Consider the following 27,676-nt stretch of genomic DNA (forward strand, 5'->3'; position numbering starts at 1 on the left):
AAAAATTATTACGAAGAAAAAGTAGGTGAACATTTAATACTCATTAACCTTGATCAGACTGTCATGACCTCAGGTAGGTCATATCAGAGTGCTGTTACACAACTCAGTGCTCCGTTTAACTTGTACTAAGTATCAAGTCTTCATAACCTGTCTGATACTTTCACTAACCACTGTACTCGACAAAACACTCAGAGAAAAATACTCGCGATCATATAATCAACTGAAGCAACAGTATTCTCTAAGTTTTTGTTTTTCGTTATTTACTTTAATACTCGAGTTGTGGCTATTAAATAACGAGACTATTGCTGTAAAACATTTTATTTTAAATTTATACATATTTAGTTATTATCACCTTCAATATACACCCCTCCACTATCCCTACAACGCTCCATGCGAATTTACCATTGTTCGTAACAGTGCTGGAAGTCTTTTTCTGTGAGCTACTGCATGACGCGTGCCGCTTTTTCTTTCACAGCTTCAATGGACTGAAATCGTGTTCCTTTTAATGCAGATTTGACTTTGGGGAACAGATAAAAGACATACGGGGTTAGGTCAGGCGAATAAGGCGGATGGTCTAAAACTGGGATGTTGTACTTGGCTAGAAACGTTTTGCGACAGACAATACAGTGTGAGCCGGCGCGTTGTCTTGATGGAGAACCCGTGACTTGTTCTTCCACAAATCGGGTCGTTTTTTTCCTGACTCTTTCACCGGAGTTGAGCAAGCACCTCACAATAGTAATGTTGATTCAGTTATAATCGATATTTGCATCCGTTTTGGACGTGGAAGGGCGACCCGGGCGGTCACCATCTCCGACTTCTTCTCAGCCATCTTGAAAACGCTTGAACCACTCAAAAACTTGCGCAATTAATAAACATTCATTGCCATAAACTTCTTTTAATAAAAGATAAGTTTCAGTAGCGGTTTTACCTAGTTTTGATGTGAAATTTCACGACAATTCGTTGCTCTACTACATGTGTAGTATCATGTTTTCGGCAAAACGAAACTAACACCTCTTACACAAACGAAGGTTCCGGTCAGACAGATTTCTCTACAAAAACGTGAGATGCTGCAATCGAAAGAGAAGGTTTTACGCTGCACAGCTGTCGGTCGTTAGGATTTGGCGCATGCAGAGTTCTTCTGTAGCAGCATTAGTCTCGTTATTTAATAGCTTCGTATTTCTACGAACGTCCTGACTAACTGATGACATCCTATTGATGCTCTACCATGTCTATTCACATCTCTGAAGAGATCCATTTTTAGAAGCTGAATTTTAAACGGAAAATTTGGTTTTCAGCCTATAACCATAGTTCAACAAACTATTTTGTAACCGAGGGAAAAGTATCTTTAAAACCAAAAAGAGTCGACAATTTACAACCTAAACGACATTAAGCTAATAGAAATCGGATATTATAGGGTTCTCTTGGAATAGCAAGTTTTAAAGAAGCAATTTTCTCTTAAATCGCTTGAAAGCTTTTGATTTATAATCATGTATAATCATAAAAGCAAATTTTTAGAAAGATCTGTGAGTAAGGGTAATCTAAAATGAATTAATTGTTATCTTTAACTCTTAATACTGGTAACTGTTAATATTTGTGGATTAAACTAGCGAGGGTTAGGTCAAAATAAGATTTGTTGAAACGTTGGCTTAGAGACAGAGTTGTTGTTTTCTGTTTTGACCGAATCCTCGCTATTTCAATCCTAATGGTTAATCTAATGCCGAAATTCAGCTTTTGAAGAAAATTCCACAGTTGTGGAATACCACTTATTGTTGAATGGATTTTTCATTTTTCTAAGTTTTATTTTGTAATGCTTCCAAAGAGTTTTTCCAAACATCGTTTAAAGTTTTTTTTTTTTTTAATCATTTATTTAGTTACAATCAACGCATTTTGCGTTATAAGCAACAATGATAACAATAAATAACATTCACATATCAGAGTGGAGAAGTTACCCAGCGGTAACACTCCAAAAACATTCTACATTCTACTGACTCTCTTCATCAGAGAGGAGATCGCGAGGCCACTCTGTCTTTTAAGACTTCTCTAGAAGTGTTGTCTGGAAATGTTCTGGAAGATGTTGTACAAGTGGATTGTGATGTGTTTGAATGTTAAGATGGAATTTTCTGTATCGTGTTTCAGCAACTTGTGTGACGAAAGGAATGTTCAAGTCTGTGTGAATGGTTTGATTGGTGACGTAGAAAGGAGCGTTTACTATAGAGCGAAGAATTTTAGACTGCAAGGACTGGATCCTTTGCGGATTTGAGCGTTTTGGTTGAAGCGCCACAGTTCGATGCCATAAGCCCAGACTGGCTTTAGTATACTTACATATATAAGTCTTTTGTTGTCCAGAGTGAGTTTTGATCTGTTGTCGAGTAGTCTTTTCAGTTGTCGGAAGCGTCTTTTGAGTTCTGTTCTCCTTAAGTCGTGTATTAGGATTCCATATAAGTCTTCTGTCAAAGGTAAAGCCCAAGGTAGCGGACTACGTTGTCTGCTGGTAAAGGAATAAGATTGTAAAAGAGGAGGAAGAGTGGTGCGTCGAAGAGTGAAGTTTAAAGTATTAAAAAAATATTTTGTGATTTGTTTTATAAAAGAAATAAATTGTTTCAGGGCATTCAGAGGTTGGATTTATGGCCTCTCTAAAGAGTCATTACGATATAAAGTTGGAGTTTTACCCTCTGGATCATGTTAGTATGATTAAATACGATTTAAAATTCGAAGTTTGTGTTTAAGTTATAAGTGAAAATATTAACTCCAAATTATTTTATTATTAGTGATTAACCGAACAGCCATACAATAATTAATACATAACACCCTAATTATACAATACTTACATCAAATTTTACCAAATAATTCCTGTTAATCTTGTTGGTTTTAAAAAGATATAGTTGAATTATAATTAATGTTTACTGGATCTAATCGAGAGAAATGTTTCCAGAGACCCGAAAAACTGGTCTAAATTAAAAAAAAAAAAAAACTTCCACAAATAATGATTTACATAATAAATAAATGTGAAAGCATTAATGGCGATCTTAGAGACAACTATCTCGCTTCCGGTATATTACGACGGAGAAATTCATAAAAAAAAATAAAAATCAGAAGTTAAAATGTAAATTAATGCGTTTTAAGTCGGAAAGCATTTTTGTTTTTGTTTATTTTTTGGTTGCGGTTACCAAAAATAGTGTAACGTTTATAATTATTTTCGAATTTGTATTTTGAGTAGGAATTCATGAATTTCTGTATTCATGATTCCAGGGGCGAAAAGCATACCAAACTTCCGTTGTACATTCATCTAAAAGTTACGGAAACGCTGTTTAAATTTCTGGTGTTTTTACATTTTTAAATGATTTAATAATTTTGAGTCCCAACAGTTCCGAGCTCTTTATTGTAGCTAATGACTCTAATCGGAGCAAAATTGTTTTGTGATGAACTACACTGCTCCACAAAAAAAGTGGCGCACTTTAAAAATGCGTTATTTTTTTTTCTCTGTAACTTTTTTATTCTACATTTTAATTTAGTTAGCAAATATAAGAAGTATAAAGTTACGGGAAGGCTAAAATAAAATAAGAAATGATATAAAAGAAATTAAAACCTTTAATTTAACAAAAAAGTACTCGGCAAAAAATGAGTTTGAAAAAAAAATGTATTTCTTCCGATTAAAAAAGAGAAAAAGAATTTTAGTAACGTGTATTGCTCGGCTTACTGCATCCAATCTCCTCGGCATACTCCTTATTAAATTTCTCACGAAATCTTGTGTTAATTCCTCCCATATCTCCACCAGAGCACCTCGCAACTCTTCTACTCTTCTAAGCTCCTGGGAGGATTATTTCTCCATCTTAATCGCCTACCCAGCTCATCCCAAAGATGTTCAATTGGATTTAAATCCGGGCTGCGTGCTGGCCACCTCAAAACACGAATGCTAGTATCCTGTAGATATTGAACAACACAGGCGGCAGTGTGTGGTCGGGCATTATCTTGCATAAAAATAAAATTCTCCCCAATAAATGGTGCATAGGGTATCACATATTGCTGCAAAATTTCCCTCACATACAAATCTGCATTCAAGATTGCCCTGTTGAACGCGTGGAGCTCAATCTTAGCCTCTATAGAAATCCCAGGACCCACACCAGCACTGAAACACCTCAGAATGGTAGTCTACCAGAAATATTGCACGGAGCGTAGCGCTTCCCAGGCCTTCGGTAAACTCGTCGCCTCCCATAGAGAGCAAAACGGGACTCGTCTAAAGAGAGAACGTTTCTCCAAACGTTCTCAGACCAGTTGCGGTGTTCCCTAGCGAACTCTAGACGGGCTCTCCGATGGTCTACGGTGAGCAATGGTCCTGTGGCTTGCTTCCTAGAGCGTGAATTCATTTCAGCAAGCCTTCTTCGTACGGTTTCGGCACTGAGTGAAACTCCACGAACAGTAAGCAGTGTTTGAGCTGTTTCAGAAACAGTTGATGTACGATTTCTTAGAGTGTGAATTCTAATAAATCGGTCATCTAGTGCTTCTGTGGCTCTTGGTCGACCCGAACCTTGTCTACGAGTGCAGAGACCTGTCTCCCGGTAACGATGGATGGCTCTACGGACGGTGCTCTCAGGCAACCCTAACGTTCGTGCTGCGTACCGCTGACTCCGTCCATCCTCAACTAATGCAATAATTAGGCTTGCTCTCAGCTTGAAAAAGCAACTGTAGAGGTCAATAAATTTATTTACTGTTGAGGTAAAGTTCACGTTGTTGTTTACACAAAGACCGAAGGGGATTAAACGAGGAATTGCTTCTCTATTCCCAAGAAACTTTGGGCCTTGTTTCGATTAATTGTTCCCTGACAGTTTATGAAAATAATTAAAACTAATAATCTTTCCCCAAAATGTGATAAAACAAAAAATAAACGCTTTTTTCAAAGTTCGCCACTTTTTTTGTGGAGCAGTTTATAATAAAAGATAAATCATTACTAAATTCATATGAAATTGAATCAAGAAGAATTTTAGTACAGCAAAATAGAGGATCCAATGACTTTTACAAGTATAAAAGCTTATCAGCTAAAATATTGATGACTTAGATTTTATGGAATTCAAGAAAGTAGAAACACAATAATAGCCACTGCACAATAATAGTCCTGACCACATTGCAATAAACCAATTCGATCGGGTAACACAAGACAAAATACCAGCCTTGAAGAACAACACCTAGCTGTTCGTTCAAGTCTTTTTATACAGTGAAGAAAGGGACATCGTCTTCTTTAGTTTCTCAGCCATTGTAGATGGCCCAGAATCAAAGCTCCTGATGTTCTGGCTAAGGAAGAAAGTAGAATGAGCTGCGATAAGGAAAAGGCAAATGGAAATTTATTAAAGCAAACACTGCTTAACTCTAGCGAAAAGTAATCTATCTTCTAGCCTGCATTACACTTCTTTGGCTGCTACGCCATTGGGTTACAGTATCCACAACTGTATCGACAAAAATAAATAATAACTATTGAGCCTTATCCCTTCTCTGTTTTATTTATGCTACAATCAGCGCGTTAGCGCTATAAGTAACATTGAATAACAGAAGTATACGAGTGGAGAAGTTACCCAGTGGTAACACTCCAAAATATTAGATGGTTAGCCACTCTCTTCACTGGAGAGGAGATCATGAGACCACTGTCTTTTAAGGCGTCTTGTGCGGGTTATCAGGAAGAGTTCTTGTAGAAAGATTGTTAGCTAGAGGATTTATTTGAGATTGCTGGTTGAAGTGGAGTTTTCTGTATCTTGTTTTGGTAACTTGTGTGACAAAAGGAATGTTAAGGACAGTGTGTTTTAGTCAGATTGGAGACATAAAAAGGAGCGTGTACAATAGTTCGAAGTATTTTAGATTGTAGAGATTGAATCCTTTGGAGATTGGAGCGTTTGGTTGAACCCCACAGCTCTATTCCATGCGCCCAGATGGGTTTCAAAATAGAAGTATAAATCAGTCTTTTGTTGTCCAGAGAGAGTTTTGATATTTTGGGCTCTCTGACCCAGTCCGTTTAACTCACAATCGTACGCGTAAAAACCAACGTTATCGATGTGAGGCGCTTCTGGGTTACTTGTGACATATCAAACTAATTATTGAAGCATTAATTAAAGATATCTTGTCATTGATGCTGAAGATTTCGTCTTAGTTGTAAATATTTTTGTTTTTTTAGTATTACAATAATCATAAATAAATATTGCACACTTAACACCGCAATTATTACATAAACAAAAACAAATATTAAATATAATTTGGAATTACCGGATGAAAATAAATAGAGAGAAATATTTTACTCAGTAAAGTTTATTTTATTTAATATATTTCTTCTACTCATAAACATCCTCGATAGAAATGGGGGCTTCCCATAATTTGTAATTGAGTTTGTTTGTTCCACTGTCTAGAAAATCGAAAAATCTCATATGAATAATATTTTGGTTATTATTATAAATATTAGTTGCGTCTGACAGAAAAATTTATTTGTTCGACTGAGTAATGGCGACATGTTTGTACCAATGGTTTGGTTTATGGTGTTATTTTTCCATATAGGCACGCTATTTTTTGAAAGCATACCAAATCTCCACAATTGTTGAAAGAGCAATTTTCAATTTAGATGACATGATAGTCAATTAATGTAAGTACAATTGATTGGATGAAGGTCACAAAATTTGTTACCTCTCAAGCCGCAGTATCATCAAGAAGGTTATAATGTATTTACACAATGAAGAAATAAACAATGCTTGGATTTAAAGGCATTGTTTGAATCATAGCCCCGAAACAAAGCAATTAATCGTCTGAAGGAGCCTAAATAAATCTTAAGGTTAATATAGCGATCTCTATAAACATACTTTGCCGTCTAATCTGTGATGGAGTCAAGAGTAAGTAGTTTGGTAAGCAGAGGGACAAATGAAGTCAATCGCACTCTTAATGGGAGAAACAGATTTCACTTAGCTTCAAGAACATTATTAAAATCCTAATTATTGCTATAAGAATATTGTATATGTTTACAAAGATTTTATTAATGCTACAAAGGCTCTCAAAAAATTACAAAATTACCTTGATCAGAAAATTTTGTAAATTTTTAGACGATGTAATATGTACTTCCTATTTCGACATTATGGGAACGGATAGGCTTTATTAGCTAATGTAGTTCGAGAATAGAAAGTTAACATTTCAAATTTAATTCTTAGAAGCGGCAATGACTCAATTATTATTAGTAATATGAATAACGAATCACTCTTTAGATTGTGAAATTGGGAATCCTTTGGTTTCTTATTCTTCTTCTAGTCTTAAAGGTCATCAAGAACAGAGGGTCCTTCTAAAACTAAGGCAGATAGAGAAAGGGCCGAAGGGCAATAAACTGGATGATTCTTGTTTTAGGGATGAACAAATGCCTAGAGCGACTATGTTCAGATACAATATTTGTGGACCACTTTAGCTGCCTGGTTAGTTGCGTCATCGTTACAGGTTGGGAATAACGGGCATTGACCTTCCCAAGCCTTCAATAAACTTCACTTTTATCTTCAATTTTTTTTTTCTGAATTCTTGCATTCTTCGTTTAATTTCACTTTCATCACCATAAAATATAAATTAATTTCTTCATTTCTCAAATTCTTTGGAGCTTTACTTTCTCTTAGAGACTCCAGAGGTCTCTGCTAACACAAACTTTACGATTATTATTTTCAGTCAAAGTTTTTTGATGGCTTAGTACAGCATTTCCCAACCTTTTTTTGACTCGCGTACCACTTGGTAGTACATCATGCTAAATTGTACCACTTCGTAAAAATGATTGTATTTCGGGAAATTTGTTATTCCTAGTGTGTTATTTTATTATTATTATCTTTATTTGTATAGAGATACAATGTATCTGTTACAAAGGAGTTCAAGTTCATGTTCATTTTATAAACTTTGTAAAGTGTATGATCTTAGTTTTAAAACTTTTTTAAATAATTAAAAATTGCTTACATATTTTTCTCTTCAAAATTATTAATTAATTTACAAAGTTCTTCTTTAGGATTATTATATTTGTACCCAAATCTTCTAAATTATATCTTTTAAGCATTCAACTTACCTGTAAGTATGTTTGAAATCCAATTATCATTTGTGTTTTCGGGTTTTGGGAAAATACTCCATGAAAGACAATTTTAATCCTGTTAAATGTGCTATTATATTTTCTCGTACATCTTGAGACAGACTAACCTTATCTATTGTACATATTAACAACTTTACTGTATAATATTATTAATTAAAATAATTTTTATGAATTATAGGAAAAAAACGTTTCTATGGTATTTTTGTGATTTAATTTGTTTTTATTTTTTATGTCCGCCATTATTGGTTATTTTTCGCGTACCACAGATTGGGAAACGCTGGCTTAGTGTGTTAAATTCAAATTACTGGCAGTACAAATAGGTGTGATTAATGATTTAAACTAGTAAATTACATTTACTCCGCCAACTAACGCACGGTAGTTCCACAAATGTAGTTGAAGTCATTACGTCAATTTTAAACCAAACCACCGACATGAAATATTTGTTCCAATATTATTTATATACGGTCATTAAGTCCACTACTATATTTGTTCCTTGTTACGCTACTGTTTTTACTGTTGGTTTCTATTTATTCAATTATTAAGCCACTAAAGCGGCAATAAAATAGAAGCCAACAAATTATTTGCTTAATAGCTGTGGTCAAAAAAGCGTTTTATTAAAATAATGTCATTTAAGTAATTTTATTGCTGTAAATTTTCGTTAATATTTTTTATAATTTATTAGATGTCACAGACCTTTATGGAGGTCATTTCATTCATAACAAAATTTTTATTGTAATAATGATAAAATGTATATTAAATCTCCATAAATAATAATCAATAGATGCTATACGAGGGTCGTTTGAAAAGTCCGTGCAAAAATAAAAACAACTTAATTTTTTGGGGTAAACCTTTTTTATTTTTCAACATAGTCTCCTTTTAGGCTTATACACTTCGTCCAACGCTGCTCTAGTTTGTTGATCCCTTCCGAATAATAGGATTTGTCCAAGTCTGAAAAATAGCCATTCGTTTCTGCAATCACCTCCTCGTTTGAATAAAATCTTTTTCCCGCCAGCCATTTCTTCATATTGGGGAACAAATAGTAGTCCGAGGGAGCCAAGTCTGGAGAATAGGGGGGATGTGAAACGAGTTGGAACCCTATTTCCATTAATTATGCGACCACAACTGCTGAGGTGTGAGCTGGTGCGTTGTCGTGATGGAAAAGGACTTTTTTGTGGGCCAATCGTGGGCGTTTTTCTTGCAGCTCGGTTTTCAAACGGTCCAATAACGATGAATAATATGCACCTGTAATAGTTTTACCCTTTTCCAGATAGTCGATGAGGATTATTCCTTGCGAATCCCAAAAGACAGTCGCCATAATCTTTCCGGCCGAAGGAACGGTCTCCGCCTTTTTTGGCGCAGATTCCCCCTTGGTAACCCATTGTTTAGATTGTTCTTTGGTCTCAGGAGTGTAGTGATGTATCCATGTTTCATCCACAGTGACGAAACGACGCTTAAAGTCCTGCGGATTCTTCTGGAACAGCTGCAAACCGTCCTTGCAACACTTCACACGATTTCAAATGGTGAGCAATCGCGGCACCCATCTTGCGGATAGCTTTGTCATATCCAAATGTTAATGCAAAATATTATGTACCCGTTCATTCGAGATGCCCACAGCACTAGCAATCTCACGCACCTTCACTCTTCTGTCATCCATCACCATATCATGGATTTTATCAATGATTTCTGGAGTAGTAACCTCAACAGGGCGTCCAGAACGTTCAGCGTCACTTGTGCCCATATGGCCACTCCGAAAATTTTGAAACCACTTATAAACTGTTCTAATCGAAGGTGCAGAGTCACCATAATGTTTATCAAGCTTCTCTTTAGTCTCCTGAGGCGTTTTGCCTTTCATAAAATAGTGTTTAATCAACACACGAAATTCTTTTTCGTCCATTTTTTGAAAATCACTCGACTTCCTCGATTCAAACGAATGCCAAACACAAAGAAATAGACCGATCTGGCTGAAACTTGGTGTGTGTTCTTCCAAGAGATGCTACTAACTAAACATAACCTCGATACGCGCCAGTAGTGCTATCTCTCTGACTTTGCACGGACTTTTCAAACGACCCTCGTATTTTAACTATTTTAAATGATTCTTCTTATTTTTCTTTATTGTGCTCTTTATTCTGAATAATCGTCACTTATTCAAGCGAATTAAAAAAAAAAATAGAATGTAAAGAATTGGAATTACTGTTGTAATTTGAATCATGGAGTTGAAAATATAGTTGTCTTGAATTCAACTTACAAAATAATGCGAGAGAACGAAGTTGTTCTTATACAGTAATTTGATAACATAGTTCACTTTTAGTCTTCTGATGTCCTTCTTGCAGTACGGTTTTCAGTTCACACAAGTGCACACAGCAAGATGCATTTCGAAAGGATAGTTGAGTGCTTCTGCATTTAATTATCAGTGTATGTGTTTTTGCAGAGATAAAAGGGGGCCAAAACATTTAAAAAAATGAAAAATTATAAGTTTATCAACCTCCTTGACGTATCTTTTAGTCTACATTGACAGATCTACCACCAAGTTCGCATCAAAAACCAGAAAGAGGTTCTTGTCTTTGATTTTATTTACTTTATATTTTGTAAATCAATTTTAGTTACAACTTGTGACTAGCAAGATGCGCAGAATTGTCTACGCAGTATGTACTAAGTATCATCATCTGTAAAATACCTAATCTCTAAGCAACCGGTCGTATTCTCAAAGACCTTGGTGTTTTTACAGGTATTGTATTAAGTATATTAACAATTAAATATGGGAGTGCTGTAAACTTCCTTCCTCTTGGGAAGAACATGAGTTAATCAAATGTTTTTCTTTTTTTGTGTGCGTTACGCCATGTTTAACCAGCATCAACATAACCAACTTCTGTAATTAATGTTAACAATGAACCCCAGACTGTTTAATGATTAATAAAATATGTAATTTTCCCATCGAATGCTATTAATATTACGAAGTATTATTAAAAACTGTCAAATGCCTTATAGATTTGTAATTAATATTCTATTTACTATCATGTGATAATGTGAAGGGAAGTCCCAAAATTCTATTTGTCCGCAGTTTATTTTATTCTTTAACGACTTCTCTTCTTAACAGGTTAAATTAGCGAAACTAAGAAATACATTTCGCTATAATGGTAAAGAATGTCTAACGAAACTTAGAGGGATTTTCCCATAACGTCGATTTAATAATTCATGCAATCTTTTTTTTTTTTTATTGAAATAAATATTTGCCTATTATTGACACGAAAAAATGAAAAAAAAAAAAAACTTTTAATTTTGTATTTGTTTTATATTTGTTGCTGAGGTATTTTAATTAAAAATCTTGACTGGAATAAGTTATAAGTTTTATAGTTCATATAACTGAAGTAAAGGCAAATAAATAGTAATAACAATAATAATAATAATAATAAAAGGGAAGGGATTAGCTATGAGGTTAGCATACTGGACTCCCACGCGGAGGTCCCGGGTTCGAATCCAGCAGCTGACCCTTAGATTTTCTCTTCCTAGGAGCTTCTTACAGCTCACTGTCCGGTGATGGACAGTGTTGTCTGTAACGAGAGAACACTGTCCGGAGGCCGGCAGTGCACTGGAAAAAGCTCCGGGCGCTAATAACCTTGGATGTTGACGCGCCTTAAATCATTTAAAAAAAAAAAATAATAATAATAAAGGATTCACAGCCTTGAATTTGCGTGAGCCAGGAAATAACGTTGTGCAGTTAGAAAGGGATATGAAGAATGAATGGAGCCAAAAGAAGGTTTTATGCCCTTCTTACTGCAGAAGGAACTGATAGCTTAGCCTCGTGCCAATGGCTCACAAAAGGCCATCTATTCCCTGAGACGGAAGGGTTCGTAATGGCGATGCAGGACCAGGTGATAGCTAAGAAGGCGTACCGAAGATGGGTTCTAGGGGAAAGTCTAGTGCACGATAAATGCAGAATGTGCTGTCTCCATTTCGGAAAGCATACAGCACATAGTTTCAGGATGTTCAGTACTTACGCCAAAGGAGTACCTTTTCAGGCACAATAATGTGGCTAAAATTATCCATAAAGCACTTTGCTCAAAGTTTGGGCTGTTGAAGACAGAAGTACCATATTATAAATATAACCCGCCGACGTTGCTGCAGAATGCGCACACAAAAGTATATTGGGACACTCAGATAGTAACGGATAGGAGTGTTGCTAACAATAAGCCGGACATAACATAGTTATGGATAGGAAGGGTAGAGTGGCACATATCGTCGATATCGCCATACCCAATGATGATAACATGCAGAAAAGCAGGGACGAAAAGATTTGGAAGTACCAGGACTTTAGTTTCCAACTAAGAGAAATGTACAACCTGGACAAAACGACGATTGCGCCTATAATACTTTCCACGAGTGGCCTCTCGTGCCTAGAACAACGGTGACTGCTGTCAATGAGTTGGGCCTATCCATTGATCTGGTTGTAGAGGCGCAGAAGGCAGTCCTCCTAGATACGGTCCGTATCGTCCGAAAGTTCCTAAGTGCTGCCCATTAAGCAGATCAATACAGCCAATCGCCGCGTGCAGCCCGTTATTATTTGGATTTAGTATTTAACTCCGAGAGATAGATAGTAATTTAGATAAGGGGTTGTGGCAAAGTCCACCCCCCCTAAGTGATTACCCTCGAAAATAATTCTAAGTTCCAAAAATATAATAATACTAAGTGCAAAATTCCCCAAATTGTAGTTTTTAAACATTTTATAAATTTGATTTTAGAAAATTAACCTTGGCATCGTTGAAATTGCCAAAACCACTTTTTTGGAACGAGGTGATCCAAAAATTATTTATCAAATTAAATAGAAATTCAAATTCTAGTAAAGACGTTGAATAAATAAGAGGGACTTTTATAGAAAAAAAATTATTTATTATAATTATTTTATTATTATTATTATTTATTATTATTATTATTTTTTTTTTTTGTGATTTAAGGCGCGTCAACATCTAAGGTTATTGGCGCCCGGAGCTTTTTCCAGTGCACTGCCGGCCTCCGGACAGTGTTCTCTCGTTACAGACAACACTGTCCATCACCGGACAGTGAGCTGTAAGAAGCTCCTAGGAAGAGAAAATCTAAGGGTCAGCTGCTGGATTCGAACCCGGGACCTCCGCGTGGGAGTCCAGTATGCTAACCTCATAGCTAATCCCTTCCCCCCTTCCCTTATTATTATTATTATTATTAGAAAAAAGAAAGTTCTTTAGAAAATGATTTGGTATTCAGCACGTCGATGATTTAGAAGAAGATGAATGACTGTAAGAGATAGAGTCGTCTTAAAAATAAAATAATTATAAATGGTGAACTTAAGTTGGATTGCAATTTTAACAGAGTAATGAAAAGAATAATGCAACTTGTTACAAATATTTAGAATGCGAGAACTCTATTTCTAGGAGGGCCAAGTAATGAAGATGGTACTTGTTGCATAATTGGGTACTATACCCTATCTCAGGGGTCGGCAACCCGCGGCTCGCGAGCCGCATGCGGCTCTTTTATCCAAATTTTGTGGCTCTTCAGCCTGTCCAAAATATATCGTATATTTCAATTTTATTGAAACAAATGAAAATTTCATTTATTAAAGTAAAGATATTTTTTCAAAAAGAATTTTAAATGTGATAGGTTTGAAATTGAATAGAATTATTGTATATTAAAATACAGTACGTAATATATAGGACTGCCGCCATTTTCATTCAAATACAGGTTTAGTTATTATTTATTTGTTTATTTACTTTGCAATATGTGAAAATAAATGTATAAAACATTTAAATGTTATTGCATATTATAAAATCATAATTTGTGAATACAAATGATCTACAGAGTTTGTTTACTCTATCATCCTTGCGGCTCTTGGTAAGATTTATTAAAATTATTTAAGGAGTAATGGCTCTCGACTTGAAATAGGTTGCCGACCCCTGCCCTATCTGAAGTGCACTATTGGTTTTAGAATCGTGTAAATTAATCGATAACTCTGTTATTCAATCATTCCAGAAGATAAAGTCAATTATGGAATTGAAATTTTACACTGGTATTTTTTAACCATTCGATGTTGTGTGACCTAGATTTGTCCACTTAAACAGATGTTAAAAAAAAAAATAAGTTGGTTTGACCTTGATAATTTCACCTCCTACTAGGCGACAGATTTCATAAATATTATCGGAACAAGATCAACAGCCTGAATAACCCTTTAATTTTTCGGTTTACAGAAAAAAAAATCAGTGTTTGAAATATTTTTGATTAGTTCTTTATCAAGCACTCATAAAAAATATAAATGTTTTGTCAGGGTAATTATAAAAGAAATTATGAACTGAAGATAGCAATACAAACAATTAACCGTCTTTGAATTCTAATGATTCCCAGCAGTCATGAAATAGTTTATATACGAGTACTTCCAACGAATAGCGCAATTTTAGACGATAACAATTCTTGCTTTTGTTGGGAGAAAGATATCCAGTACCGAAGTTTTGAATGTCGACATCTTTGGAAAAGATTACCACCATGAACTTGAGGGAGATGTTTCGCTCTTCAGTTGATGGATTAGATAAACGATAAAAGGACGAGAGGCCATGCTAATTGACCATCGTATAGCATTGTTTGATCTTTACTGACACAGGAGGCTACACCAATATGGACACGATAGAAAGTCACCTCCTGTGATGCTAGATTAATATCAATAGTTTTTGTTTGAATCCATGGAACTGTATCTTTAATGTTGAATAGTTTTTCACCTGAGGTGAAATGATCAAGATTGATGGTAATGATGTCCGAATGCGTGGCATAAATTTGGTTGTACTCCAGGTAGTCATTGGGTTTTATCCAATTTTTATCCAAAAAAGATTCAATGCAAATCGGTTTTGACAAAAATGTTAAGAACAATTTGGATATCCTTGTTGAACTATCTTGCTGTTGCCATCTTCCAAAAATGTTTGAACTCGTGTAAAAGTTTTGTCACAACTTTCACGACAAGAACCAGGTAGAAGGTTGGATAGGTGTCGAAAAGACAAGAACATATTTGAGCTATATTGGGTCAGCGCCTAAGCGCATCCCTTTAATCCAATAGTCGACTCAGTTACAAAGAGCAAGCCAGGAACAAGATACCTAAAAAGTCATTTTAATCGAAGCATGCGTAGTCTTCTTGGTAGATTGCATTGGCAATTCCAGTTGACTCACAACTTCTGTAAATGCATTTTTTTTGTCTTCAATGAAATCATTTACTTAATTAAAGGAAGTAAATTAACAAACTTACTTTGTAAATGACAGATATCTTTTCATTAGATTCATAAACTTATTTGTTATTGGTTTATTTCTGTTTTTTGAAATAGCTCTAATAAAATAAATTTCATTGTAAACTGATATTTATTCAGATTTAGGCTAAAGTAAGTTGTAAAAGTTTCATATGCAATTTAACGAAGCCCTTTACATTTTTGTTAATTTTTAAGAACCAAATAATATTCCTGTCGAATTATCAACTTAGTAAGCAATCATCATACATCAAGTGTTAGAAAAATAACATTTACAGAGTTGCACAGCTGTTCTTTACCATGTTCATTTTCTAAATGACCACGCAAATAATCATTGAGCAACTATGCCTATTAAAGGCTTAATGCTTTTTTAGGCCAATGTCAGAAAAAAAAAAATCTACATCAGATTAGGCTAAAAAAAACTAAATCTTCTTTATCTAATTTGATCGCTAAGAGTTTTTAGGTCAGTGTGAACTAATATTATTAAAGTATAAATCGCGACATAAACGCGTCATAAAGAAATAAAATTCAAAACTTTAACGAGTCTTGATAAGAATTATTTACTTGTTTGTTAATAGTTATTATAATTTTATAGTTTATATTTTATTCATGAAAACTATTAAATCTTGTACAATATGTAAGCAATTATTTAAATGCATTTACACCTAACCTCAAATAAACAAAATGCCATTCTCCAAATTGCATAAAATACTATTTGCCTAGGAAAGTGGTGTTAAAAACAAAATGCAACTGTTTACTATGCCTAGCCCAAAGGCTATCAGCCTGGAACAAAATCTATTTTCATAAAATAATAATTTTGCTAACAATATTTAAATGTTGGCAAATGAAATAATCAAAATGTATTTGACGAAATTCTTCACTTATGACAAAGTAAATATTGCAATGAGATAAATTCATTTTCAAAAAGAAATACTCCTTAAAATCACCCAATAAGTTATTTACAAGTTCATAAACCTGAGGTTGAAATGTCAATTTGAACATTGCAGACCCGGAGCAGTTAACAGAAATTCCACTGACTCACTTAAGCTGCTGTCCCAGTTTGAGAATTCTATAAATATTTCCATCAAATCAACAAAATAATATTTAAATGGAATCAATGAGAATAAAAATAATAATTACACGTAAGATGTGAAAGTAAAAAGTAGATTAAACAAGTAAGCGATAAATTTAAATGAAATTATCAATAAACGTCAGCTAAAATAATATACGTAGATATTTTTGTTAATAAGCATTCTTAGTCGTCATTTTTTTGTTCTACAGTGTATTAAGTAATACAGAACAATATTATAAGTTTTAATAAGCGCCTCATATCCTTCTTTGAATGTTTGCAGAACGAAGAATGGCTGACTAAGAAGGAAGATGAACAGTCTGAGTGGATTTGTGATTAAATTATTTCGTTTAAAAGTACGTAAATCGCCCTGGATAGTAAAAACTACTTTAAGAAGATAAATGTAAACAAACAATGTTTGGTTGCACATAATTTTTATGATTATTTCTGTGTTAAAATAAAACTCATCGCAATTATTTATTAAGAAATATAGATGTAAATGAAAAATGATCTTTTTATTTCAAAGGAAATACTATGATTTTACGTTTTCTTTTTTATCAGGTTCCTCAACTTCCATATCAATTCACCTCAAACATTATCCTTAATCTCCTTCTTGATCCCTTTTTACAGCATTAGAAATAACCCTGATTTAAAATTACTCTGGCCTAGATCCTACTATATCCTGAATTCATCTAATTGAAATAGAAGTTTTAGAATTATATGTGAAACATTGATTTTGATTTTTTTCAGTTTGGGTTAGCTGGGGACAATTTAGCTTTAAACTTGAAGAACAGTCTGAAGTGCACTATTTTTCAGCACTTAATCTTTTATATATTCGTTTTATTTTCTAATTTATTTAATTTCTCGGTTATTGTTTCGGTTCTTTTATGTTCTAAATACACCTGTATCTCCTCTCTCTTGTTTTTGTTACAGGAGCATTGATTCGTATTTTGGCAATTAAATAATTATCATTAATAAAAGATTGAAGTAAGTATACAGCTGCTATTTCTCCAAACAACGTTACACACATGCCCCACTTGTCCTTTTGAAAGTTGCTTTAGATCGACGCTCAAATGCTGCAGGTATATAGCATAAAATAAGCTTGCGTCCATCAAAAGATGTTTTAAGAAGACTGAAAGAAAAGCTTCGATATGTGTGATCATGGCACTTCTTTCTTTTCTCGGACTCATCAATGATCTACAGCATTTCGTATCGGGCTTTCTGTTAGTATTTTTCTTGGAACTCAGGGTCTGCATACTGAGTATTTAATGAAGGAATAAAACATTCTTACAAAGGTAGTTATGTTACACTTTGATTACAGAAATGCAAATGTATATTTCAAAATAATAATGGTAATTTAATCTTTTTTCTATTCAACATTCACTGATCAGTATTTTTGATGCCACTAACCAAAACTAATTTTGAAGTAATTATAAAGTTGTAGAAGATCATATACCTTCTCCTTTCCAAACGGGGAGCTAGCATTTCCCAGAGGTTCTCTCTCATTTCCTTGGTGAATGGCTTATTTGGATGTACATAATGAGAATTAATTATGAATACTCGGATAAAGAATAAACAAATTAAATCAGCGGCCACAGTATGGGATAAATGGGTTAAATAATATCATTTTGTAATTCGTTATTTAAATATAATTAATTAGTAATAATCTCAGGCGTAGAGTGTTAATCATCTTTTTTTTTTGGTGAGATAGACTAATCCAAGGAAGTGAAATTATTGCCCAAACCGCATTATTGCACAACCAAAGAAACAATCAACAGATACTATTTGTGGTTAACACACAGTTTTGTTTTTTACTATCAACCATAAAAAGTGTTGTTAATTACAGTTTTTAATTTGTAATAAAACACAACAACAAAAAATGTTTGATTAACAATTAATCTGTATAAATCCTGTTGATGAACCTCAGGAAGAAAGTTTGGCGAAAATGGAACGTAAAAAAAGATATTGGAATAAGCAATAATTTCTCTTTCTTAATTAATCATGTATGGTTTGATGTATAAAAACTTCTACACGAAATAAAATGTAATTTACAAATTTTTAATAATATATCTGGCATTGGTTTGCAGAGAAATGCTTTCTTGAAAAAAAAAAATTGAGATAAACAGGTCATCCATTCACACTGATCGAAACTTAATCAATACAGATTCTCTTGGCTTGATATTAAAATCAAATATGACTCTGTAACTTCTTCACTTAGGCTGGTCTAAAAGGTAAGTACCTTTGGGGTAAAATGAATTACTGGCTGACTCAGATCTTGTAGAAAAATATATTAGTTTTAGAATATAATCTTGATGAAGAGCCATGACATTGTAGATTCTTTTAAAAGATTATAACTGAACATTGAAGAATCAATGCCATAACCACAGTCTCTAAAAAGTCATTAAAAGAACTTACAAGGGTTGTTATAAATGTGAATTAAATGTGAATATGGGTCAGAAGAGTTGAACGATCAGGTCCAACAAATCTGATCATTACCGACCTCATCGTTGGAGTATTTTAAAATAATTTGAGTCTTAATAAATAATAAATCAGAGGGAACGTTTTACCAGCTATTTATGAACTTATACTTCAACTAATACGTTCTAATTAAAGAAGGAAGTGTACAAGTATTTTATCTCTCACCCGTAGCAACGAACAATGCAACAAATCTGCATTTCGGATTGAAGTAAATGATTCCCAGATCAAAGAACGGTTATGTTCTCAACTACGGCTTAGCATTCACTCAAATGCTGAGTTATCATTTCCAGCTAAGACTCTCTCATCTTCTTTAATGGCTCCCAAAATATTTAATCTAAGAATATAATAAAATATAGGTTAAACAATTATTCTCTGTAAACAAAATTTACCATTCTTTCTGACATTTGCTACTACGCAAACTCATTATCATAATCTCGCCAATAAATACAAACTATTTATTAAATATACTTTAATAAATGCTACTTAATCTGAACATACTATAATAACTAATCTGATTCGGGATTAGAGTAACACTCTCACATTACCATACCATATTTATAGTATAAGTGTATGTTTTCAAATACCTACATTTATTTCTTTTATAAACTAAAAATTAATCCAGATGGTTATGTTTTGAATAATTTTCAAGGGCTTGTGCTGAGTTTATTAGAAATTTTATTCTTCTATTTATCTTGTACCTAATGGGGTCAGTGAAATTGTATCGCCATACATTTAGGCCAAGTGAGCTAATTCATGAGTCAGTCATGGCCAATTTAAAAAAATTCTAGAGAATCTTAAACTTTTAGGGGTCATTTATTAATGATCATAAAAAAAAAAACTTCCATGATATGGAGAATTCTGTGGCAGAATTTAGGAGTGAACAACTAGAAAGAAGTAAGAACTGATTACTTAGACCTTAAATTTGCTGATTTTTGTTTTGTTTTCAACTAAATGCAAGCTCTTAGCAGATATAATAGTTTTTCTATAATTATGTATTCTTATTAAATCAATTTCTTACTCTAAGAAAACTGCAAGAAAGAAAAAGAGATTACAAGTTGTTTTTGGAAGATAATGGAGTAGATTGCAAACTATAGATGGAATTATTTCATTGAATACAAGAATTTATTATCTCCTTTACAGTTTGGCTTCAGAGAAGACCACTTTGTAGCACAGCCTCCTGTAATATTGGAGCATTTGATGTAGAGAACTTTTTTGATAGAGGAAAAATAAGTCATGATATCAAGTTATGATATATTTTATAGGTTATTGGTACTCTAAATAGCATTGTTCATTCCCTTCCCGTTAAGATTAACTAAATCTTCTCATTGCATAAAAAAACAAATACAAAAGAGTCATTTGGTTCTCATCAACAAATTGAGATGGAGATTGGCATTGATTGGCATACCAAAGCTTAGTTCCTTACATTTTATTTCTAAACACTGTCACTTACCATGGTTTATGTTGCCTTGTTGTGAGACTAGCATCTGTAAAGGTGTTCTATCTGGTTTTAGTGACGGTCCTCTCCTTACTGGCGGTATTCCGAACAGACGATTTTTGGCCGACTGGCCGACTCGTAAATATTGTTTCGTCAAGCCCATTACTTCACTGCATAACTGTAAATAAACAATAAAAACAAATTATTTAATTATTTTTTTTTACAACAAAGTTTACACTTTTAACATTTACATGTTTATTTGTAATTTTTATTTGTCTAAAGTTCACTGTTTATTGCTACTATAGTATAATTGGTATTATTCTATCAGTATTATATTATTATATGTGTGAGTATGCAATGAATAAAACGTGAAAATTTAACTACACAATTAATAAAGTGATAATACAAGTTCTTTCGCAAAACAACATCATTTTAGAAATCTTAAAATAATTTGGAATGAAATATTGAAATTCTGGTTACTAGTACAAGGTGAGCTCTTTCTGAACAAAAAAGTTGTAACTCCCAATGAGTGAGTCACTTCTAAGAAAATAAAAAAATATGTGATAAAATGGTTCAAATTAACAGTTTTTAAAAGAATCTATTCAATAGCTTGTAGTTAATGTTAAATGTTGTGAATATAATAGTGTTTGGTTCATAATTGTTTTATTAAAATAATTAAATAAAAGAAAAGCCGTCCACATATTGTTTTTTAAAGAGCCTGCTATAAATGCCAGTTGCAATTACTGCCATCCAGTTTCGGGGGCTCAATGTGCGTTGCTTTGGACACATGGTTATCGATTAGTTCCTGCAATTCAGCGGTGTGAACCAGCAAATCTTCGCTTTTGACAAGAACCCACTGAAGTGCAACATTAACGCCTCGAAGAATTAAACCTCTTAAAGCTCCGTGCACCTTAGAACATCGTTTATGAAGCTATCAACTGTATTGGTAATTGCTTTAATCATTACTCGAGTATTGTCAACGGTCAATGGCCATTTTTCTTTTTTAAAGAGTAAGGGAAAAAACGACCCGATTTGTGGAAGAGCAAGTCACGGGTTCTCCATCAAGACAACGCGCCGGCTCTTGCAAGACTGCATTGTCTTGTCAAGAACGTTTCTAGCCAAGTACAGCATCCCAGTTTTAGACCATATTCGCCTTATTCGCCTGACCTGGCCCCATGTGACTTTTATCTGTTCCCTAAAGTCAAATCCGCATTAAAAGGAACACGATTTCAGTCCGTTGAAGCTGTGAAAGAAAAAGCGGCACGCGTCATGCAGGAGCTCAGAGAAAAAGACTTCCAGCACTGTTTCGAACAATGGTAAATTCGCATGGAGCGTTGTAGGGATAGGGGAGGGGTGTATATTGAAGGTGATAATAACTAAATATGTATAAATTTAAAATGAAATGTTTTACAGCAATAGTGTCGTTATTTAATAGCGACACCTCGTATACTGTGGCAGGTTTGTTGTGATTAATGCGAGATCTTCTTGTAAAGTAAGCATTTTTTTTTTTTCTTTTAGGCGAACTTTGTGAATAACAAACGAGACAATATTCGGTAGAAAATATCCACATATTTAATCATTAATTTCTCATATTAACTCATTAAGTTTGTCCTTCATTCTTCCAAATGCAATTAATGGTATTTAAATGATTTTTACAAGTTCATGCTAACTCCCATTAACTAGCCGCTTTAGCTTCTCATATTTTCTTCCTTGTTATCACTTCGGAAATGGCTCTATTAATAGCTACACTTTTCCATCTCAGCTTCTCCGTTCACATTTTCGTAGAGTTTTCCCTTGTTCTCTGAGACCGAAACTAAGTCTTGGGCTCATGCAAGGTGCTGTAGCCACAGAAAAAGAATAATAAAAATTAAACTCAGAAACAATCATTGACTAAATAACGATAAAAAAAAAACAATAAGTTTTAATTTCAAGCCAGTTATATTTGTACAATACTATAGTCAGCGTTAAATTTAATATTGATATGGCTTTATTAGTTAAAGACTATTGTCATATTCTGCGAGTTCTGACTTATTACGCAAGAAAGTATGAATGTTTTAAATGCAAGGAATACTAACAAATTTAGCAGGAACTATAATGTATATAAATTCTTTATCTACATAAAGAAGGCAAGCAAAAAAGAAGAAGTATTTATGTAATAAAGGTAAAAATGTTCTTCTTAAGATTGAAAGTCATGGCTTAATTGCACGCTCTGAATCTTGGTTTAAAGCAGACAAACTTTCACTGATCAAGTGCGCCGGCAAACCGGTCAAGGGCGCGTCAGGGAGTCAAGTTTTTTTTTTATAAATATATCTTTACGACGATTAGGTCTAGCTTTTTTCTTTTATTCTTATCTGATTAAAAATTTATTTTTTTCAACATTTTACGTAAAATATAATACAAGGTTTATGAATAACTTATTTGTTTTTAACTAAAAAAAGTGTTTACACCAGATTATGTATGTGCCCACATTGTAGAAATGGATAAAAATGAAGCTTTCAAGAGATCTAGAAACCGTGGTCCGTTTAGTTCGGAGATACTATCGTCCCCGATATTGTAGGCAACGTTACTACAAATTACGGAGAGGTACAAAATTTCATACTAGTTTTTTGTAGTTCTATCAGGTGTGTTGGCGTCTAGTAGTGGCTGTCATAACTATAAATTACCTCGGGTTGGTGTTAGACTCCAAATTAACTTTCATCCAAACACATAAACTCAGTGTGCGATAAAGCGGTAGGAACTATGTGCAGTCTCTTTCCTCTTTTGAACTGCAACTCTAACTTAGATTTTCTTAATAAAAAACTTATCTACTATCTTTATATCCGCTCCGTACTACTATATGCAGCCCCTGTGTGGTCCAATACTTGTTGCACCAATTACGGGAAGTTACAAAGAGTCCAAAACAAATGCTTAAGGTTAGTTGGGTCATATTCCCGGTGGACACCCATAGATTACATGCATGCAGCACTTGATGTTGCCAGCGTGTCCACATTTATCTACAACGCTACGGAAAACTTTGTAACTTCCTGTACACATAGTCCCTACCCGCATATAAAAAGTATTATGGACTATAACTTAAGTTCTCTTAATTATAGAAAATACAAGCACAAAAGGCTAAAGCATACCTTGCTTTAATTAATCTTATGTAGTAAGGTTTTTTTTTAATTTTTTGCCTTAGCATTAAGTTCGACTTGTATCCAATGTAAATGTTGATATGTTGTGGAGAGGATATTGGCATGCAGCCTGAAACCTCCTTTTATATATATTTGTATAAAAAAATTTAAATTGTAAATAAACATATTCAAATTCAATAACTATAAATGGATCAATTTTATGATGATTGCGTGAATGATACTGATACTATGAAAACTTATGGAAAAGTTTAACTTTTGAACGTTCTTTGGATTATCGATTCATTTGATATTCATCACGTAAAACATTTTAATACAGGACAGTCAAAGACAGAATTTGATAAATTGAGTGGTTATTATAATACTAAATATAATGAAGAATATTTACAAGTATCAACTTATCATTTCCCTAAAGATATTACTATTAATGATTTATCTGGAATTGGACAAAAAGTAACGAGTACTTGTATAATAATTATAATTATACTAAAAATGATATTGCGCAAACGTCTTTCAGTATTCCGAAGACAGTTGATATGGGTTTACTCGTCTACTAATGTATATAAAAAGAGAATTGTTAAGCCATGTCCAAGGTTTTGGATTAAGTGGAATCCAAAGGCTAATTACTATTGATGCTCCGGAACTTTTGAATGATTCTGTATCTTTTGGTAGATTTTGTGAAAAATTAAAGATATATAAAACCACCACCTTTATTGTATATACTAGAGAGAAAAAGGATATTAATAAGGATGGCATGACTTGATTAGAAAGTACTACTGACATCAGGAAACTGTAGACAACACAGACACGAGACTGACTCTCCACGATGTACAAATTCGACTCCGTCCATGAGATAGCATCCTTAATCTGTACACTTCTTTATCTAAAACCATCTGCTGGAACTCCTTTCCACTCTGTAGATTGCCATTCTAACCCATTAAGTAGCGAAATATCCACTTATGATCCTTCCAATCCTTACAGATTCAAAAGAATTGAACATGTCCTCTTAATTTCCTCTGTTAGGTACAGATTTTGCTTCTTTTTTTTTACCCACTGCATCCTAAGGTCATTGTCACTCTAGTTTACACAAGTCGAATAACTTATGCGAGGAAACTTTAGTACAGTGAGAACATAATCTATGTAGGTAGGTCTGTAATGCGCTTGTATCGGTGAGAAGACATCACCAAACTGAGGAACTTGTTCTGTATCATCGGCGCTGGTACGTCAAGCTCCAGATTGGGCAATTATACAACAACAACAACAACAACAATCTAACCACTGCATTATTATAGCAGTAGTTAATTTCATCTTGAAATACTAGAGTCCCCTGCAAAGCATCAGAAATCAATGACCGAATAGTCAGCTTCTCTTTGCCTGACCCTATCCCTGTTTTGTAGGCAGTAAGCCTCAGCTTCTGAATGTTGTCTGTATCAAGAGAATACTCTCCAAAGATCGGCAATGCACTGAAAATGTGTTAATGTGTTTTTAATAATAAATGATCCTAGTAGCAAAAACAAAGTGCTTGTACATAGTTAGGGCAGTCCATTTATGGCCTTTCTTTGCATTGTTTTGTGCTTTACCGTTCTTACCAAACCATAGATTAATTGGAGCAGCAATGGTAAATCTATGTGATTGATTTTTTGAAGCATCAAACATAAAATTAATCTCAATATAAAGGGTGATAAATCTAAGATTCAAAAATTATTGCAGGGAATTAGTATTGATTGGACGTGAAAATTCTTGACAATTATTCTAGTTCAAACACTTAAGCCAACGAATTGAAAAGATATCAAATATCAAAGTATCGTGTCAAAAACATGGTTGATTTTGTTCAAAATGGTTGAAAAGTCTGAGAAACATGATTTTATCTATTTATTAACGCCATGTTTGTGAATCAGTTTTGAAAAAGAGCGTCGACATTTCTGAATACCTAGTAAACTATTACTTTCTTGTAAAAGAAGGACCCATGATTTTTTCAAGGGTAATTGTCGGAATTGTTAAAGAGAATAAAACAGTATTATCATTTAATGTATTGACATTGAATTTTCATAAATCAATTTTGGCAAAATGACGCCGTCATATTTAAAAAAATAAAAATAATCGATGAACTTTTGACCTCATATTGTGATTTATGTAATGATTTATCTGTATAACCACTATTTCCGTTTACCTTTTTATTTTGTTTTCATTTGTTGTATATTGTTGCACCTGTTGTATATTTAATGTATGTGTGGCGTGTATCAAAACAAAACATACCATTACGCTATTTGGCAACCTAAAAAATTAGGTTTTGGTCGACTAAGAGGTAACATTATGTGCTCACATAGATCAGTTACCGCAATCAATTTCACAATTGTGGAGATTTAATCGCATTAAATTGGTGTAATTGTCTTTTTATTGTCGTTTACCATACTCAAAAAGTGACTACAAATTAAATGTTAACTGTAAACTACAAGTCATAAATTTTGTACAAATAAAATTGAAAAATTTGGTGAAACTAGGTATACAGGGTGTCCCAAGGTACGAGTATATGGATAACGATTTTTTCTCGGAAGCTAAGATAGCTAGAAAAAAACTAAAAAATACCTGTTAATAATAATAATATAATAATAATAATAATAAGCTGTCTTTATTTATAAATATACATAAGGACAGATACCCTTGGTATAAAACCATCAGGGGAGAGGGGTAATTTTTCAGAAAACAGAAAAATATAAATAAATTTTTTCCTACAAATTAACTTAAAATCATTTTCTAATATAAACCTTATACTACAATAACTACAAGAACTAAATAGAAACTTAAATAAAATTAAATTCAGCCACAAGTTGTTGCCTATACTTAAGAGCCATCCTACAATATTTCAATACTAAATCCCACTTCTTTCCGTTTAAGTATTCCTCTAATTGGGCCATTGACAAAAAGTCCTCATTGAAATAAATTCTTCTGACTTCTTTCAATATAGGACACGTCGCCATAAAATGAAATACAGACTCTAATTCTTTTGTATTACACATTGAACATATTTGTGGACTCTCACTATTGTACCTTTAATAATTTAAATTTAATAACTCGGCTCTTATCTTTATAATTAGGCTTATATCATTTATATTGGAATTGTTATTAAAGTAAGCTGCTTCATCTTTTAAAAAATACCTGTTCCCTTAGTTTTTTTGTTAGAAATCATCTACAGATGCAATTCCGGCTTGATTCTGATACACCTAGATTTAGAAATGCTTTTAGATAAGCAGAAATGAGAAAAGAAAGAAAACAAGTTATGAATAATCACCTTGTTTTTCAGGTATCCCCAAAGGAAATAGTCCATAGGTGTCAAATCCGGTGAACGAGGTGGCCACTGAATCGCCCCCCGTGTCGATATAACACCATCAGGCATGTAAAGAGATACCTCGATAGGAAATTTGATGGGCGTGTTATATCGACGCAGGGAGCGATTCTGAGGCCTAAACCTCTGAAACCAAATGAACTAAAGCAAAGAATAATAGATGCCTATAACTCGGTTTAAGCCGAATCTATTTCTTTGGCAGTAAGGGACAATTGGCAGGAAAGAGCATGTCTATGCATCTCTAATGGTGGAGGCCAGTTCGAGCATGATCTGTAATATTAATGAGGAGTAAAATTTATAATAAAATAGTACTTTTCTTCTTATTCAATCAAAAAACCGTTTATAATATCATCTTGAAATTTCTTATAAGAATCATGTTTTCATTCATAACTTCTAAAATATCGCTCAAAGAAAAAAACCGTTCAAGTAAATTTTTCTTAAAAAAAATAGAGGAATCTATTTCTTAAATAGAAACCACATCTCCCCATTTGAAAAAATGAAGTTGGTGCCTGTATCTCGCTTCTGCAAGCACCGAAAAAAATTTACAAATTAAATTTGGATTTCTAACAAAAAACTAAGGGAACACGTATTTTTTAGTTTTTTTCTAGCTATCTTAGTTTCCGAGAAAAAGTCGTTATCCCTAAACCTTGGGACACCCTGTATACTTAAATAAATTTTACAATTTGATTATTAACTAGTAATCCGGTACTGCATAAGCAAAATTTTTACTTCCTTAACTAGTTAAGCATTATTGCAATCGAGTCAAATTTACTCTTTCGAGTTTTTCGTAGAGTTCTAAAGAAAATTAGGTTTTGAAAAATTAGCCTGCAAAGATGTTTGTAAATTTTGTGGACAGTAACAACATATCGAAGTTACAATTTGGTAATTAGGTTTAGAAACTG

The 27,676-nt window shown here is 33.5% G+C and overlaps 1 protein-coding gene and 1 long non-coding RNA gene across 4 annotated transcripts in view; one reads left to right on the forward strand and one right to left on the reverse strand.

The window, feature by feature from the left end:
• The window catches only part of LOC141460632 (uncharacterized), a 42,832-nt gene extending 25,977 nt beyond the window's left edge, over window positions 1-16,855 (forward strand). The window contains exons 2-3 of the long non-coding RNA XR_012462261.1: window positions 2,605-2,681; window positions 16,674-16,855. This is a non-coding gene — a long non-coding RNA (uncharacterized lncRNA). The remainder of the gene's footprint in view (window positions 1-2,604; window positions 2,682-16,673) is intronic.
• Window positions 1-27,676, reverse strand: part of LOC141460619 (scavenger receptor class B member 1-like) — a 167,979-nt gene that overhangs the window by 96,243 nt on the left and 44,060 nt on the right. For 2 of the 3 annotated variants that reach the window (XM_074140797.1, XM_074140798.1), the window contains exon 2: window positions 20,319-20,481. In XM_074140797.1, coding sequence (XP_073996898.1) covers window positions 20,319-20,466 — 148 coding nt within the window. In that variant the 5' untranslated portion in view covers window positions 20,467-20,481. Of the gene's footprint in view, window positions 1-8,053; window positions 8,079-20,318; window positions 20,482-27,676 lie in introns of those variants that run through there. The other variant, XM_074140799.1, reaches the window with a different exon arrangement.

This window comes from Rhodnius prolixus, unplaced genomic scaffold (genome assembly GCF_049639745.1).
Source record: "Rhodnius prolixus isolate KJV_2025 unplaced genomic scaffold, Rpr scaffold_6, whole genome shotgun sequence".
In the NCBI taxonomy this organism is placed as follows: Eukaryota; Metazoa; Arthropoda; class Insecta; order Hemiptera; family Reduviidae; genus Rhodnius; species Rhodnius prolixus.